Source organism: Daphnia pulicaria, chromosome 6 (assembly GCF_021234035.1).
Source record: "Daphnia pulicaria isolate SC F1-1A chromosome 6, SC_F0-13Bv2, whole genome shotgun sequence".
Classification (NCBI taxonomy): Eukaryota; Metazoa; Arthropoda; class Branchiopoda; order Diplostraca; family Daphniidae; genus Daphnia; species Daphnia pulicaria.
In genome coordinates, this window is record NC_060918.1 from 9,949,998 (window position 1) to 9,964,000 (window position 14,003).

At 40.4% G+C, this 14,003-nt stretch overlaps 4 protein-coding genes across 5 annotated transcripts; 2 read left to right on the top strand and 2 right to left on the bottom strand.

Annotated features, from left to right (window-relative positions):
- Positions 1-549: 549 nt before the first annotated feature.
- Positions 550-1,412, top strand: LOC124343359 (acyl carrier protein, mitochondrial-like). Its single transcript, XM_046796693.1, has 4 exons — positions 550-753; positions 910-1,023; positions 1,083-1,170; positions 1,250-1,412. Exons 1-4 carry the CDS (start codon positions 598-600, stop codon positions 1,339-1,341), a joined length of 450 nt encoding a protein of 149 aa, XP_046652649.1. The 5' UTR covers positions 550-597; the 3' UTR covers positions 1,342-1,412.
- A 22-nt stretch (positions 1,413-1,434) lies between these two features.
- Positions 1,435-3,526, bottom strand: LOC124343250 (vacuolar fusion protein CCZ1 homolog). Its single transcript, XM_046796513.1, has 9 exons — positions 3,348-3,526; positions 3,194-3,291; positions 3,036-3,129; positions 2,784-2,978; positions 2,543-2,718; positions 2,376-2,468; positions 1,898-2,306; positions 1,677-1,833; positions 1,435-1,615 (listed from the first exon to the last, which is right to left on the bottom strand). Exons 1-9 carry the CDS (start codon positions 3,429-3,431, stop codon positions 1,560-1,562), a joined length of 1,362 nt encoding a protein of 453 aa, XP_046652469.1. The 5' UTR covers positions 3,432-3,526; the 3' UTR covers positions 1,435-1,559.
- Positions 3,527-3,599: 73 nt separating this feature from the next.
- On the bottom strand, positions 3,600-5,821 carry LOC124343211. The gene is made up of 4 exons (XM_046796450.1): positions 5,060-5,821; positions 4,816-5,002; positions 4,479-4,741; positions 3,600-4,418 (listed from the first exon to the last, which is right to left on the bottom strand). The coding sequence occupies exons 1-4, from the start codon at positions 5,607-5,609 to the stop codon at positions 3,670-3,672; spliced, it is 1,749 nt and encodes a 582-aa protein (XP_046652406.1). The 5' UTR covers positions 5,610-5,821; the 3' UTR covers positions 3,600-3,669.
- A 99-nt stretch (positions 5,822-5,920) lies between these two features.
- On the top strand, positions 5,921-13,260 carry LOC124343121 (E3 ubiquitin-protein ligase RBBP6-like). Of its 2 annotated transcripts, none has more exons than XM_046796245.1 (19): positions 5,921-6,026; positions 6,172-6,358; positions 6,417-6,507; positions 6,650-6,713; positions 7,498-7,593; positions 7,672-7,760; positions 7,816-7,924; positions 7,993-8,114; positions 8,180-8,349; positions 8,420-8,667; positions 8,733-9,048; positions 9,113-9,437; positions 9,515-9,619; positions 9,690-9,869; positions 10,110-10,274; positions 10,358-11,427; positions 11,509-12,338; positions 12,418-12,622; positions 12,710-13,260. In XM_046796245.1, the coding sequence occupies exons 2-19, from the start codon at positions 6,193-6,195 to the stop codon at positions 12,985-12,987; spliced, it is 4,629 nt and encodes a 1,542-aa protein (XP_046652201.1). In that variant the 5' UTR covers positions 5,921-6,026; positions 6,172-6,192; the 3' UTR covers positions 12,988-13,260. The 2 variants fall into 2 exon arrangements, with proteins under 2 accessions (XP_046652201.1, XP_046652202.1); XM_046796246.1 differs by having other exon boundaries at positions 6,022-6,102.
- The last annotated feature ends 743 nt before the right edge of the window (positions 13,261-14,003 follow it).

Here is a 14,003-nt window from a genome sequence, read left to right on the forward strand (position 1 = left end):
TCGTAGGGTGGCCCTGATCTGTGTACCAAAAGATATTCTTCCTCTTTGCGCAACTGATGTTGGTAGGGTTAGACCGTTAGACCATAATAGACCTAGTCTGATTAGCCGCTACTATAGAGTCGGTCGTCTTGGCGACGGACAAGAAAAACACTAAAAGAAGGCAACTTGACACGTGATCTTCAAAACCCTTTTGTTCCTGGTTATCGTGTTCACTTGCACGGCAGTATGATGTATAATGACATACTCGGTTTTCTGACTTTCTCCATGAATTATCAATTAAAACGTGATCAAATGAATTATTTGAATTTCATGTCTTTCGTATCATTACGCGTCTGGCTCTCTTCTCTTTGTTATATTATTATTGCTTTATGAACTTACTGAGTGAGAAATGAGAATCATGTGAAGCGCTTATTATCGTTAGGTTTTGTCCAATATGCCTGTAAGGCCACTGGTAAGGCTTGAACAAAAAAGGATGCGCAGTAACTAGCGCCAAAGCGACAGTTCGCTCGTCGATGAAGCAGTCGATAACGGGCCTGAAATTGTCTGCCTCCTCCTGCTCATTGCTAGTTTTCTTACTAGATTTTATAACTGAGTAAAATGGCGCTGTTCGTGAGGTCTTTGCGATCTGCTTTAAATGCCGGTGTGAGAATTGGCCAAAAATCATGGCCTCAGCCATTAGTTTTAGGTCTGCAAAAACAAATCGCCAATTATTCTGTTACCTCCCATCAAGCTCCTAGTCTCTTTGTGAACAAGGTATGCTAAACATTTTGTTCAGGCTTCACATACCCCACATGCTTAATATATTTGGAAAGAATCAATCTTTATTCTTGATCCATTTGTGTGTTTACAAGTAATCAGATAATTCAGCGGAAGAAACTGATCGTTCTGTTTTGATTTGGAAATTCATAGGTCGCCATTAACACCAAAAGGAGGTTCAGTGATAAACCTCCCTTGTCCCTGACTATTATCCGAGACAGGGTATTGCTTGTTTTGAAACTTTACGACAAAATTGATGTTACAAAGGTATACAAAATGTTTTATGTAAACTTTCACATTGATCTAAGAGAATTTTCCACATTTAGTTGACAGTGGAATCCCACTTTATGAATGACTTGGGGCTTGATTCATTAGACCATGTAGAAGTTATAATGGCCATGGAAGATGAGTTTGGTAAGAAGAAAACCATAATGTTTTAGTCATACAGAATTCAGTAGAATGTGTTTGATTAAATTCTACAAAATGGTTTTAGGCTTTGAAATCCCAGATGGTGATGCAGAGAAATTGTTGAGACCAGCAGATATCATAAGGTATATTGGAGATAAGGAAGAAGTGTATGAATGAAAAACAGTAACAAGCATATAGATTATGAGAAGTGTAGAGGAAAAAGAAATACATTTGAAATGTTCTGTAAATTGATAGATAAAAAGATTCAAATGATTTTGCACTTCTGTAGTAGTTTATTTACAAGCATTAACAAGAAAAGTAAACATTTGATCACAATGCATAGATTAATACATCATGACCTTTTAACCAAAGGAAGTAATTGTATGACAAAGTTGTTACTCCAGTAATAGAATGTCTTTGAACAATATATTCCTTAGCCGCCGAACTTCATCTGAAAGGAGTCGACATTAAGTTATATTAAATTACTTATGGACAAATTTTAATTATATTACCACAAATATCAACTAGTTCGGCGTTTTTTCGTGTAACCACTACGTAAAGATGCCGTTTGTTAGATAACTTTCCTAAAACCCATGCGTCGCTTTTGGTTTTGACAACAATCTCACCATCTCCAAAACTAGAAAAATCTTCACACAAATCGGCACACGTCTAAAGAAAAATATATGGTCAAAATTTAACCATGCTTTATTACCTATTGCATTATAGTTGTTACCTTAATGACATCATTATTTGCGGATGGTTGACACTGCAAAACTCTACGATGGCCAGGTATGCTTTGATGCAGTGTAGATTTAAATGCCATATTCCATTGGTTGAAATAGAGAAAACGAATTGAATCTGTGCCCATATTAAGCGATGAAGCGGTTTTGCGCACAAGCGCTTGTTCGGCTACATCTGCAGAGAGGGCAACTATCCTCGGCCCAAGAGTTAAATCGAGTGATACAAAGAATTCATGGTCCAGTTCAATGGATGCTGATATAAACAGACACATAGTCACTCCTGCGACTCGGTAAACTATCAGCTGGCATTCATCCGGGACGGTTTGACTATGATTTAGGAAAACATGAGGAATGCGCATTTCCGAAGAGAGACCGTGTACATCTGCAGGCCCTGTCAAGAATCTGAAAAAGAAATCCAGTTTTTGATTGTGTTCATTTAAGGTTTCGATTTTTTAAGTATTTTTTAAGTACCTCGTTTCAGTATTAAGAGTTATTGACGCAGGGAATAGTTTTGTGGTGAGGTAGTTGTAAATAAGCTGGACATCATCTTGACAAAGTCCAGTCCTGATATATGGTTTAAATTTTTTAGTTAAGAGAGATAAAAAAACAAAAAAAACAATTATTGTTGATGAACTAACCAAACAATTTGATCTTGATAAAGCACAGTTGTTGAAGTAATACAGGGAAAGGTCTGTTCAACATGACTAACCAGACTTCTGACTTTCAAAAAAGACAGTTTATCCATAGGTAGGAATTGAATTCCAAGGAATGCATCTGCAAGATCAGCATCTTCTAAAGGCATCATCTGTAAATGCTGTATTAATGTTTTAATTAAATACCACCAAGATGTAATTCTTGATTTAATGTAAAAGAAGAAACCTTTGAGTAAAAATATGCTGCTCTCAGTTTTAATTGCTCTAATTCTTCTTCAGGTTGGTCTGAAACCTTCAAAGCTGAAGTCATAGTACCCATGAAAAGGCGAAACATGTGGTAAGAGTGGACTAGTAGAGAGTTGAAAACCTTGTCATGGGTCTCTATATCATTATCAATAGGTACAGTTGGCAGTTTCACAGTCTGATACAATATTACTTTGTTAGATTGTATTGTATTTTTTTTTTTTAAGTTTATTACCATGGCCATGCAAAACCCAGGTTCTGGTTCATTGAAGTACTGCCTTGTTTTTCTTGTATGCAATGAATGACAGCTACCAGAAGTTCCAAAGGTTCTGAAGGAAAACAGAATTATTAGCTTAAACATTGTATGCAATTAAAAAGACAGTTTGAACAGACTGGCTGAATTTTAAAATTGCTGCTGTCCTTCCGATTTCTTTCATTTGGGAATCTTTAGAAGTGTCCTTTGGATAATAATAAACAATACTTTTGTATTCCTACCAAAAGTAAACATTAGTGTCCAAATAACTTGTTTTGATTTCTATTTCCAAACCTCATCTTCTGGAAAATTGCGACTTGTATCGAAAACAAAAAAATTTACAAGAGAATAGCTTTTTTCATCTTCACTATTTGTCATTTTGACTTTTCAATTTGTTTTTTACTTTAAAGTTAGACCTATCAAATACCAATTTCAGTATCACTGTAGAAAAAATCGTCTGCCTTCGTTTTATAGTGATTATTAACGCTTTTGTCGTCAGTCGTCAGATGGCGTATAAGCTATTTGAAAAAGTTGACCCATTAAAAAATGTTAAGGCCTTGCCGTATATAATATATATTTACACAAATAATTACACAATTTGGAAAGATAATTTGATTTAACAATTGGCTGAGCTCATCACGGATGGTAAAGTTCTAATACTTTTAACACAAGTTCCAAAAATTGCGTCCATTTCCTCAGTTCTGTGATGGATAGCTGACATCTCTTCAGGTAAAAGATCGTCCTGGCCATCGCCAACGGTCAGACTGTTGCTGTATTCGATGTCGGGTAAAAGAGCAATTTCATCCTGAGACGTCTGTATGTTGTCGACAACCGTGGAAAATAACTTTTTGGTGGTAGTTTGATTAAAAAGAAGCCATCGAGGCAAACGTATTCGACGTGGGCTCCGGATTGATTGGATGTGTTGGCGCAAGAAACAATAGTCAAGGGGTATTTGGAAACGGGCCATAAACTTAAGAAATTTTGGTATTAGCTCGATATCCGAGAAAGGGAGAACTAAAGCAAAAATTTTATCGGAAGATGGAGCTTGGTTGTTCTTAAGTACATTGTCTAAATGGGATTCTAGGACGTTTAAACATAACTGGTAGGTTTTGTGATAAGGCGAACCTCGACGTTCGCAAGGCAGTATTTTCGGGGGAATCACAATAGCGACACAGTCAGCTTGTTCGATAGCCGCGATATTCCACTGATATGGAGATGTGTGCTCCGTAATGTTCATATCAACGACATCTACAATTACTTCAATGTCTAGAAGCTTACGAAGGAATATTCGCGTTGCCTTCACGTAATCGGTATGTTGAACACTTACTGCATCAAAAACGAGCAGCATTTGGAAATCACTCGGAACTGCAAAAAGAAATAGAATTAGTAAACTTTAATACAGTTAAAGAAAAACAAATGCCATACTTGGCTCGAGTACTCTTCGTCGAAGATATAATACTGCGATGGCAAAGGTGAAGAATCCAATTATAAGAATTAAACCTATTAATATGGCTACATCAACCATGTCGAACTGATGATCAATATCGATTTCAAGAACTCTGCTTTGATTGCAGCAGTTAACATTAGACGATGTGCTATTTGGTAAGCGTTGGCATTCAATATACAGTTCATACTTTCCTTTCTTTAATGTCGCTTGAGATAGTTTATAAGTAATCAAATCAGCGTATCTAACGAGAAAAAAATTATTTTTCGGTTGAAAAAATTTAACTAAGATCAAGCGATTTCTCATAATTCTACTAACCTTTCAGAATAAGTAGAATCTATTGACAGATCCACTTTGAAAGTATGAGAACATTTGTTTTGCCCTTTAAAACATAATTTTATCATGTATTTATCTATACCATCTAGAGCTTGGAAAGTAATAACAAGCTGATTTTCAATAGAGGTGTGAGTATAGAAAAATATTATTCTGTTACTCATATCCCTACCTAAAAAAATATGGATTTAATAATCACACACAGGCCAATAATTGATAAGCAGCTTACCATACAAATTCCTAAATTTGTATTGCAATTTTTCTCCATTCATTAGAAACTTGATGGTTGTGTATGAATCACTTGTCATGAGAGAACTTGCAGAATCTCTGACATAACAATCATAGTTCCCCATGACATCATCACACCCTGGTTTAACAATGTTTCTGATTAAAGTAAAACACTTGGCATTCTGAGGTTTGATAAAATCTTCAAGCATAAACCACATGGTCTTAAATAGTGGATCAGAAATGGTGATGTTCAATGCAAATCTTGGGAAACTTCCATTCCTATCATAAGCATCAAATGCATTTAAATGAAGACCAATGTCTCTTCCATATGGAGTGGTTGAATCATTCCATTGTAGTAATCCAGTTGTACAATTACTGTCAGCAATAACAGTGAAGCAGCCATCAGCAGAAGTAACTGATCCACTAATGTATGACCCATATTTTGAGCAAATATCCGACCTACTAGTCTGACGGACTAAACTTGGACAAAAGGTGAAGACACTTTTTGGCAGTGTAACTGCAACGAAAAACAAAATGCAATAAAACTGCATACTGGCAAATACTCCCGAAATAAGGCGCAAAATAAGGTTGTAATTCAACACACACTATCGTTTTCGAATCAGGAATGTCACTGAAAGAATTCCGCAATTTCCTAATTTTTTGTTTTGATTCATGATTCTTGTTGCCATAGCCCCCAAACCACACCCTCACCAGCAACCGAATGACGTCCACAAATTTTCCTTGTGATTAATGAGAACAATTTTACGTTACATAAAGCAAACTTGGTAAACAAATTTTGTGACATATTCCATCTATCGGTCATTTTATTTGTTTTTGCCACTAACCGTTAGGTGGCGTTGGTGATTCCTCGCGAGACTAAAAAGAAACTACGATTGATGCCGAGTTGCCGAGCCGACCCACTAATGAATACCCGGTTGTCGACGCTTACGTTTTTCTCCAGGAATATGGTGAGTAAATTTTTAGTTTACAATTTCAAGTTCATGCAGCAAATCCACGTTTAATCTCTGATGGCTGATTAGTTCTGTATGGTTTGCTGTCGTGATATGTGTATAGTTTATAATGTAATCGAGATTGGTTTATGTTTTTTCACAGTGAGCAAACTGTACCGGGAAAATGTCTATTCATTACAAGTTTAAATCGGCGATCGACTATGACACGATTACATTCGATGGCCTTCACATCTCAGTTTCTGACTTGAAAAAGGCAATTGTCCACCAGAAAAAACTGGGCAAGGCTACAGACTTTGACCTCATGATAACAAATGCGCAGACAAATGAAGGTAAGATGTAGTACACAAAACTTTATTGAATAACTCATTTGACATATTGTTATTGTAGTTTACACAGATGAATCTGCATTGATTGCCAAAAATACTTCATTAATTGTGGCACGAGTCCCTGTAGCTGGTGCCACCAACAAAAAATTCTGGTAAGTTTTGTTGTTCATTTTAACATTTTGTATCGCACTGAATTGGAGTGAGTATGCCCAAGCATAACTTTTGTTTGTTGAAATGTAATGATTTTAGGAGTTTGTTGGTTATGTTATTTAAAAATTGTTTTACTCATTACAGGGATAGAGGCGAACCTTCATTGATCGGAACAACATCGTCGTCGAATTCGTCGTCATCAAAGGGTGTATGTACCTGAAGTCTTCCTCCCTTCTCAGTGGATTAGTAACTCTTTTTAAAAAGAACCCCAATTAAACCAATTTAAATTAAAGTCACTCACATTCAAAGCTAGTTTTTGCAAAGAATCATAAAATTTTTATGAGTAGTTTTGAAAGTCTTGGTAATTCAAACTTCACATTTCTTACAAAAAAGGACTTGGGACTGCTGACGCCGGCTACTGTGATATTCTCATAACATTTCAAGAAGTTTTTGTGTTGAATTTAAAGATTGATGAAAAATTGTTTTCTTAGAACTTTTAAATGTTGCAGCTTTTTGTTAGTGATAGGGTTTTCATGGCTGTGATAAATTTAATTCATTCGTTGGTGATATAATTTTTGTTTCAAAACGGATGTTAAAGCTTGTGTCACGCACGGAGTTATAACCTTAAACCATCAATGTGCCCTGTCCACCTTTCCGCTATTTTTCCATCATGGGATTCGAACCCCTGCGGTGTATGTGATTCATGCACACTTTCTATTTTCTCTATTGATTCGTTTGAAAGTCGAAAATCGGAAGTTCAGTGCTAATTTTTGCTCGACAAGTAATTAATTCACTAGCTGGAACTAGTTTTCAAATACATGAATGGTCCACTTTGCCGGAAGCCAAATGTCTGATGGTTGAGCGATACATCAATATTTGGCACGACACTTGATCTTCCTCCTTCTGCCCTCCTATTGTCGCATTTCAATTTGTCAATAGACAGTTTCATTGAGAACATTCCTAGAAATATGAGTTATAATCGAAAATTTTAGGCTCCCCCCGGGACCAGAAATGAAAATGAAGTCACAGTTGCCATGGCGAACATCAATGCGGATTCTGCCGGTTCCGCGCTTGATAATCTTGCCCAGGTATTGATACCTTTGTCCCGCCAGTTCATTCTGTATGTAACCTCACGTCTGTTCTTTTTTTTTCTAATATTTTGAAAGGCTACTGACCTGTCTCGAAGTGAGGCTTCCGAAGAGGACAAAATCAAGGCCATGATGACACAAAGTACTCAGGACTACGATCCATCTAAGTAAATATTTCAACGATCTTGCGTCGAAATTATTATTTATATTATTTTTTATCAGATATATGAAAATTCGTGGTCAAGGTCAAGTAGGACCCGTTCCTGGTAACTATTGTTGTTTCAAATGCGGTATGCCTGGTCATTGGATCAAACAATGCCCCTTGAACTTGGTAAGACTCATTTCTCGAAGTCAAATTGTAACATCATATTAACGAAATTTATTTGTTCACGATTTTAGACAATGGACATTAAGAAGAGTACCGGAATTCCAAGAAGTTTCATGGTACCTGTTGAAGGTCCAGAGGTTCCTGGAGCGATGATGACTCCATCGGGGCATTTTGCTGTCCCTGCAATTGACCAGTAAGTTTCTTTAGCTAATTTGAAGTTCAATAAGTGTAACACACCAAAAATGCTTTTCTTATTAGTGAGGCATATCGAGAGATCAAGAAAGAACGACCGCCTTTTCAGGCTGAATCGCCGACACCCGAGGTGGTAAAACCTGTCATTCCATCTGAATTACTGTGTTCTCTGTGCAAAGATCTATTGTCTGACGCAGTACTTATTCCCTGCTGTGGAGATTCCTTCTGTGATGACTGTAAGTTTTATCAGTTTATTTTTAACAACATTTTTATTCGGTTTTAACGGTTTTCTATGATTCCTCGAAGGCATACGAGCCCTACTTCTCGATTCAGAGGAGCAGGAATGTCCTCAGTGCCACACGAAAGCTGTTTCGCCTGACACACTGATACCAAATCGGTTTTTACGTACGGCTGTCACCAATTTTCGAAGCGAAACGGGATATACGAAAGCTGCTCCCGTTGTCGCCCCTGCTGCTGTTGTGGAACCTGTTGTTGTTCCTGAAGTCAAAGAAGATATTGAGGACGAGAAAGAAGAACCCGAACTGATTTTAGAGGTAAAATTGAAAGTATATTTGTGATTGCGTCGATGGTATGATGTTATCATTCTTTATTTCAAAAGGATGAAGAATTCAAGGAAGAAATTGCAACTTCTCCGGTGGCTGAAGAAGAGTTTAATGAAGAACCGAGTGAACCACCTCCACCGGGCGGAGAAAGCCTCGAAGAAGTTAGAGTCCCTACGCCTACGGTCGATGAAAAGCCTCCTGCAACTCCGACTGCTAGTGCTGAGGGTACCCAGGCTGATGTGGTTAAACAGTCACCTACCGCACCTTCGAAAAGTACCCCACCGGCAGTCAACAATTTGTCTATTTTAGCTCAGAAAGCTCCATTGATTGCACTTCAACAAGCTTTATTACAAGGAAATCCACTCTTGCTTGGTATGATCTATAATGTAGTTCCAGAAGAGATTGTTTCTCTAAGGCATTGTAAATATCGTTACAGGCTCGCAGAATATACAACAGATTGCCCTAATTCAACAAGGGCTGATGGCGATGCAGCGTATTCCTCATTCTTCACAGTCAGCCCCTTTGTTGCCTACACCCACTCCAATACAGACTGCTCCGGTTTCGCAGACAATACCGCCGCAGAATTCTGTTCCGATTCAGCCACTCATGACTGCCCAACCTCCCACTCACATACCACCTCCGGGATTCCCTCGATCCATGCCACCGCCTAGATTTCAGGGTCCATCGATCCCCCCTCCTGGTGCTAGACCAATGATGCCTCCAGGAGGACCAAGAGGACTACCTCCAATGGGTTACCCAGGGTAAAATGAACATAGTAGAGTGACTTTTGAATTTAACAAGCAATTCTTAAAGCAAATTTTCCTTGTTTGCGTCATAGTGCTCCGCCGTTTCCTCCTAATGGCATGGGAATGCCTCCAGGCTACGGCAATCATGCTTCTAGTGCAGCCAGTCAACTGGCCAGCCACCCGATTTTACAGCAAGGGTATTTATAATAGTTCAATTCCTTTTGTTTGAATCGCACTTAAAATGTGCCATTGAATAATGAATTTCAGTGTGATCGAAGACCCCTTGGCTGCCTTTGAGAAACTCTTGAAGGAGAAAGAAGAACGTGACAGAGCACGAAAAAAGCGAAGATCAATTTCGCGGTCAAGGAGTCGCTCTCGGTCTAGAACACGTCGATCTAAATCACCTAGGCAGCGGAGTCGATCGCGCAGTGGATCTCCTCCCCGAAGGCAATTATCGTTCTTTTCTATTTTGAAAATCCTTGCGTTATGTTTTGGTTACACTTACATTTTGTCATCCCTGAAGGAGACATTTTCTTTGATTTCCTTATCGTGTGCCGATTTATTTCAATTTTTTTTTTTACATTTCGACACTTGACTCCTGTTTCCTTTTTGCCTTTCTTGTTTGTCACGGTACACGTACGTAGAAAAAGACGTTGACTAATCTCGTGTTGGTTGTGAATGGTTTAGACGTTCTCGATCTCATTCTCCCAGCCGACGGAGAAGAAGTCCAGCAGTACGTGCTCGCAGAGGTAGATCGCGATCGCGGTCTCCATCGGGTGGGAGATCTCCTAGTCCTCGGAGCGGACGTCATGGGTTTTACGATCGGTCACCGTCACATGGATCCCCTGGAAGGTAAAAAAAAAAAAATAATAATAATAATTTTTCTTCCTATAATTCAATCAAGTGTTTCAAATTTGTCTTTCTTTCCATTAAAGATACCCTCGAGAGTATCGTGAAGAGTTTCCTAATGCTGCATCGGCAAATTATTACCCACCATACGGTTATCCACCTATGGGTCCACAAGGCCTACCAATGAGAGGATACGGCGGTCCTCCAGGTCCAATGGGCCCGATCGGCAGAGGTGGCCCCATGGGTGGTTATGTACCACGAGGACCACACTTTGGAATCGGCATGCCTAGAGGAATGGGACCACGTGGACCCTACCCTCCTGGATACATGGGACCAAGAGGACCGATGGGAATCGTAGGTGCTCCTCCTTCTCTGCTCTCACTCGACCTGGGAAGAGGTCGTGGATATCGAGAAGAACGACGGACTGACTACGAGCGTGAATACTACAACCCCGAAGCAGACCGAACTCGCCGTTCACCTCCGCCACCTCCACCTGGAGAATTTGAATCAGACGCTCCTCTTATTTACACTAAACCACGTCGTCCAGATCAGCCCGAAAAAGGCCCAGAAAAGCCCAGAGAAAGAATCAAAGAGCGCGAACGTGAAAGAGATCACGGCCATATGAAGGATGGCCGAGAGCGGGAACGCGAAAGGGATCGGGAGCGAGGAGATCGAGACAAGGAAAGAGAACGTGATCGTGACCGTGAGAGGGAGAGGGAGCGAGAACGGGAACGAGACAGAGAGAGAGATCGTGAACGGGAAAAAGGCAGATCTCGACACGAAGTCCGGGATACTAAAGATACCAGTCGACGAACGGAAGCCATTTCGCGAGAACGGGATCGTGATCGAGCGGGATCTCCCAGTTCGGTCAGCAGCAAGTCCAGTACGACTACCAAGGAGAAATCCAAGGAGAAGGAAAAAGAAAGAGATCGTGAAAAGGAGAAGAAAAAGGAAAAGAAAGAAAAGGATGAAGAGGACAAGAAGAAGGACAAGAAACGCAAGAAGAAGAAGGAAAAAGAAAAGGAGAAAGACAAGGAGAAAGAAAAGAAGGACAAGAAAAAAAGCAAACACGACAAAAAGAAGAGCGCCGACAGCGAAGACCGCGAAGCTGAAGCTGTACGAACGCAAAACCAATTGGACCAGCCATCAATTCCTGGTAAATTTGTTTTGCCTTCAAAAAAATTGGTGTCATCAGTTTGGTAGTTTTATTGACAGTTTCCTATTTTGTATTTGACAGGCGATCGTAGCGGAGTGATGGACGATTCTGCCACAACAGGAGTCGACAGAGCGAAATTGGAGCATGCAAATCATCGAGAGAGCGATGACTTTCGAATTCCGACAGTTCCAGAGGAAGAAGCCGCCTTAGAAGATGTTCTTATCATAACCACTGACAAAAGCCTCGAATCACTCGTGGACGACATCCCACCTACAGAAGAAGATCCCGACAGTTCTAAAACAGTGAAAAAGGATAGAAGCAGGGAAAGAGAGAGGGACGATAAAGTGAAAGAAACCAAAGTTCTGCCACTTCCGCACTCGCGCTGGGAGGAAGATTCGGAAGAAGATGAAGGAATTGACTCCGTGAAGAACGTGACTGACGTTGGCGCTATTGGTGGAGACTCTGGTCAAGTCAAACGGCCAGATAATGCCATCTTTCGTCGGGCTATTAGTGCTATCAAGCCTAAAGTGATCGAAATTAAATTGCGACCCGAACGTCGAGTCTTGCTGGATTCAGTCCCAGAAAAGATCGGAGAAATTGAAATGGACGACAGCGGAAACGCAAGAGTGTCTCCTGATTCCTTATTGAATCTAAGAGTCGCCGCCGCCGCCGCCCCGGTAGTGGTACCGAAATTCAATCCCGCCCTTGTCGATTTGAAACTCCTTGACGTTGACGAGAAGAAGAAATCGGTGCGCGACAGGTTGGGTGACAAAATTGAGCCGGAACAACCACCTGCTAGGAATCACGACAAGTCGGACGACACCAAGGACACCAAAGTTGATAAATCGAAAGAAAAGAAGGACGGTGGTAAAAAGGACAAGGAAAAACGTTCTAGTCCCGCCAAAGACAAGGTAATTCATTTAGTGCAAACAGATTTGATTCACAGCTTTGAGAAATAATGGGAACGTGTCCGATGTTTGTTTTATTCAGAAGGATCGCAAAGAAGATAAACGTGACAAAGACAAACGAAGTCGAGCTAAAGAGAAGGACAAGGATAAGAAACACAAACGTAAAGAAAAGGAAGAAAAGAAGAGCAAAGAAGACAAAGAAAAGAAGGATGAAATGAAGCCTTCCAACACTGACGTTCGCCACGGCGACAAAACGAAATCGAGCAAAAACGATGACAAGCAAATCGGTACAATCGCCTTTTCTTTTTTTTTGCCCTTTTTTGGCTGTCCTCACGTCGTTTCTATTTTGAATAAATTTACATTCTGACTCGTAGACAAAGACAAGGAGAAATCTGAAAAGATCAAGAAGCGGAAGCGTTCCTGGTCGAGCAGTACTAGCAGCAGTAGTTCCAGCAGCACTTCAGACTCGGAAAGCAGCTCATCTGAATCGGGCGGTGGAGGAGGTGGTAAGCGCAAGAAGAAGAATCGTAAGAAGCGTCACGTTTCTTCCAGCAGTGATTCTTCCGACTCGAGTCGCGAGCCCAAGAAGAAGAAGAAAAAGTCCAAAAAGACTTCGTCGAAGCGGAAGCAGAAAAAGACTTCTTCGCAGTGAATATACAGCGCGCTCATCCCTCCTGTAATACATTGGACTGTGGATAGCCTTCATCTCCCCTGATTTCTCCTTTATAATTTTTCTCTCCATTATTTCTTTTTGTTTTAGTTGTGACTTTTTTCCCCTCTTTTTTCAATTTTCCCAACTGGAATTTTTGTCGAGTCTTGCTTGCTCTGGGCTGACCTGATGGTTTCGCCAGAATCTGGCACATTGCTGTGTTTTTATATTATAAGGAAATGCCAGTGGCGATAGTAATACACTTTCAAGTACATATTTCTCATCGGACATTGAACTAGTTTCGCCATAATCTGATCTGAGTATGACCCTCATTTTTTCTCCCTCCCCCCTTTGGAAATGTGAACCGTGGGCCGGCTTTTTCACACGTTCCGAGTTCAAATGTTTACACTGCGGTTGAAAAGCGAAAGCTCAAGGCTGTAAACACACACTCACAGACACACACACAGGGGGTTTGTATATGTATATAGGAACAACACAACATGTGCCTGTATGTGTGTATACATCGGACAGGACTATTGAGTCTAGGACAAAAAAGGGAAGAAGACTCACACACGGCCGGCGGTGTTTTATAGTTGGCGTGCAGATACATCGGGACCATCTCACGATCGGTATCGACTGTGTAAGGTAAGGGTTTATCTTTCAGAGTCACGCATTTCTTTTACGGTCTAACGAATTTAAACACCCATGTGTGTGCAAGGTTATTTACACGTGGGCGGATCCGGTGCAAATGTTTATGGATGGAAACAGCGGTCGGTGTATAGGACGACGCATCGAGTCGTTTCATGCAACACACGCGACGTCTCCTCATCCAGAAGCGGACGCCGCTCCCAGCAGCGCCTTGGCTGCTGCTATATCGGTAAAACATTGGAGAAGAAATAACAAATAGTTTCATAAGGTCCAACATGAGAAGACGGATGTGCTGTCTGTGTGATGTAAACGAACGTTCGCGTGTCGACGGCGGAAATAATTCGATGGCTGGTGTCTTGGATAAGATGGGA

What these genes read in the sequence shown, in the direction of transcription:
- LOC124343359 (XM_046796693.1), top strand. Translation starts at nt 598, where the DNA reads ATGGCGCTGTTCGTGAGGTCTTTGCGATCTGCTTTAAATGCCGGTGTG. An exon ending in CTAGTCTCTTTGTGAACAAG is followed by an intron (nt 754 to 909) that starts GTATGCTAAACA and finishes GGAAATTCATAG; the next exon opens with GTCGCCATTAACACCAAAAG. An exon ending in GGCCATGGAAGATGAGTTTG is followed by an intron (nt 1,171 to 1,249) that starts GTAAGAAGAAAA and finishes AAATGGTTTTAG; the next exon opens with GCTTTGAAATCCCAGATGGT.
- LOC124343250 (XM_046796513.1), bottom strand. Translation starts at nt 3,431, where the DNA reads ATGACAAATAGTGAAGATGAAAAAAGCTATTCTCTTGTAAATTTTTTT. An exon ending in CAGCATATTTTTACTCAAAG is followed by an intron (nt 2,719 to 2,783) that starts GTTTCTTCTTTT and finishes ACATTAATACAG; the next exon opens with CATTTACAGATGATGCCTTT. An exon ending in ACTCTTAATACTGAAACGAG is followed by an intron (nt 2,307 to 2,375) that starts GTACTTAAAAAA and finishes TTTCTTTTTCAG; the next exon opens with ATTCTTGACAGGGCCTGCAG.
- LOC124343211 (XM_046796450.1), bottom strand. Translation starts at nt 5,609, where the DNA reads ATGCAGTTTTATTGCATTTTGTTTTTCGTTGCAGTTACACTGCCAAAA. An exon ending in CAAATTTAGGAATTTGTATG is followed by an intron (nt 5,003 to 5,059) that starts GTAAGCTGCTTA and finishes ATATTTTTTTAG; the next exon opens with GTAGGGATATGAGTAACAGA. An exon ending in ACGAAGAGTACTCGAGCCAA is followed by an intron (nt 4,419 to 4,478) that starts GTATGGCATTTG and finishes TTCTTTTTGCAG; the next exon opens with TTCCGAGTGATTTCCAAATG.
- LOC124343121 (XM_046796245.1), top strand. Translation starts at nt 6,193, where the DNA reads ATGTCTATTCATTACAAGTTTAAATCGGCGATCGACTATGACACGATT. An exon ending in AGATTCCTTCTGTGATGACT is followed by an intron (nt 8,350 to 8,419) that starts GTAAGTTTTATC and finishes GATTCCTCGAAG; the next exon opens with GCATACGAGCCCTACTTCTC. An exon ending in CCTCCAATGGGTTACCCAGG is followed by an intron (nt 9,438 to 9,514) that starts GTAAAATGAACA and finishes TTTGCGTCATAG; the next exon opens with TGCTCCGCCGTTTCCTCCTA.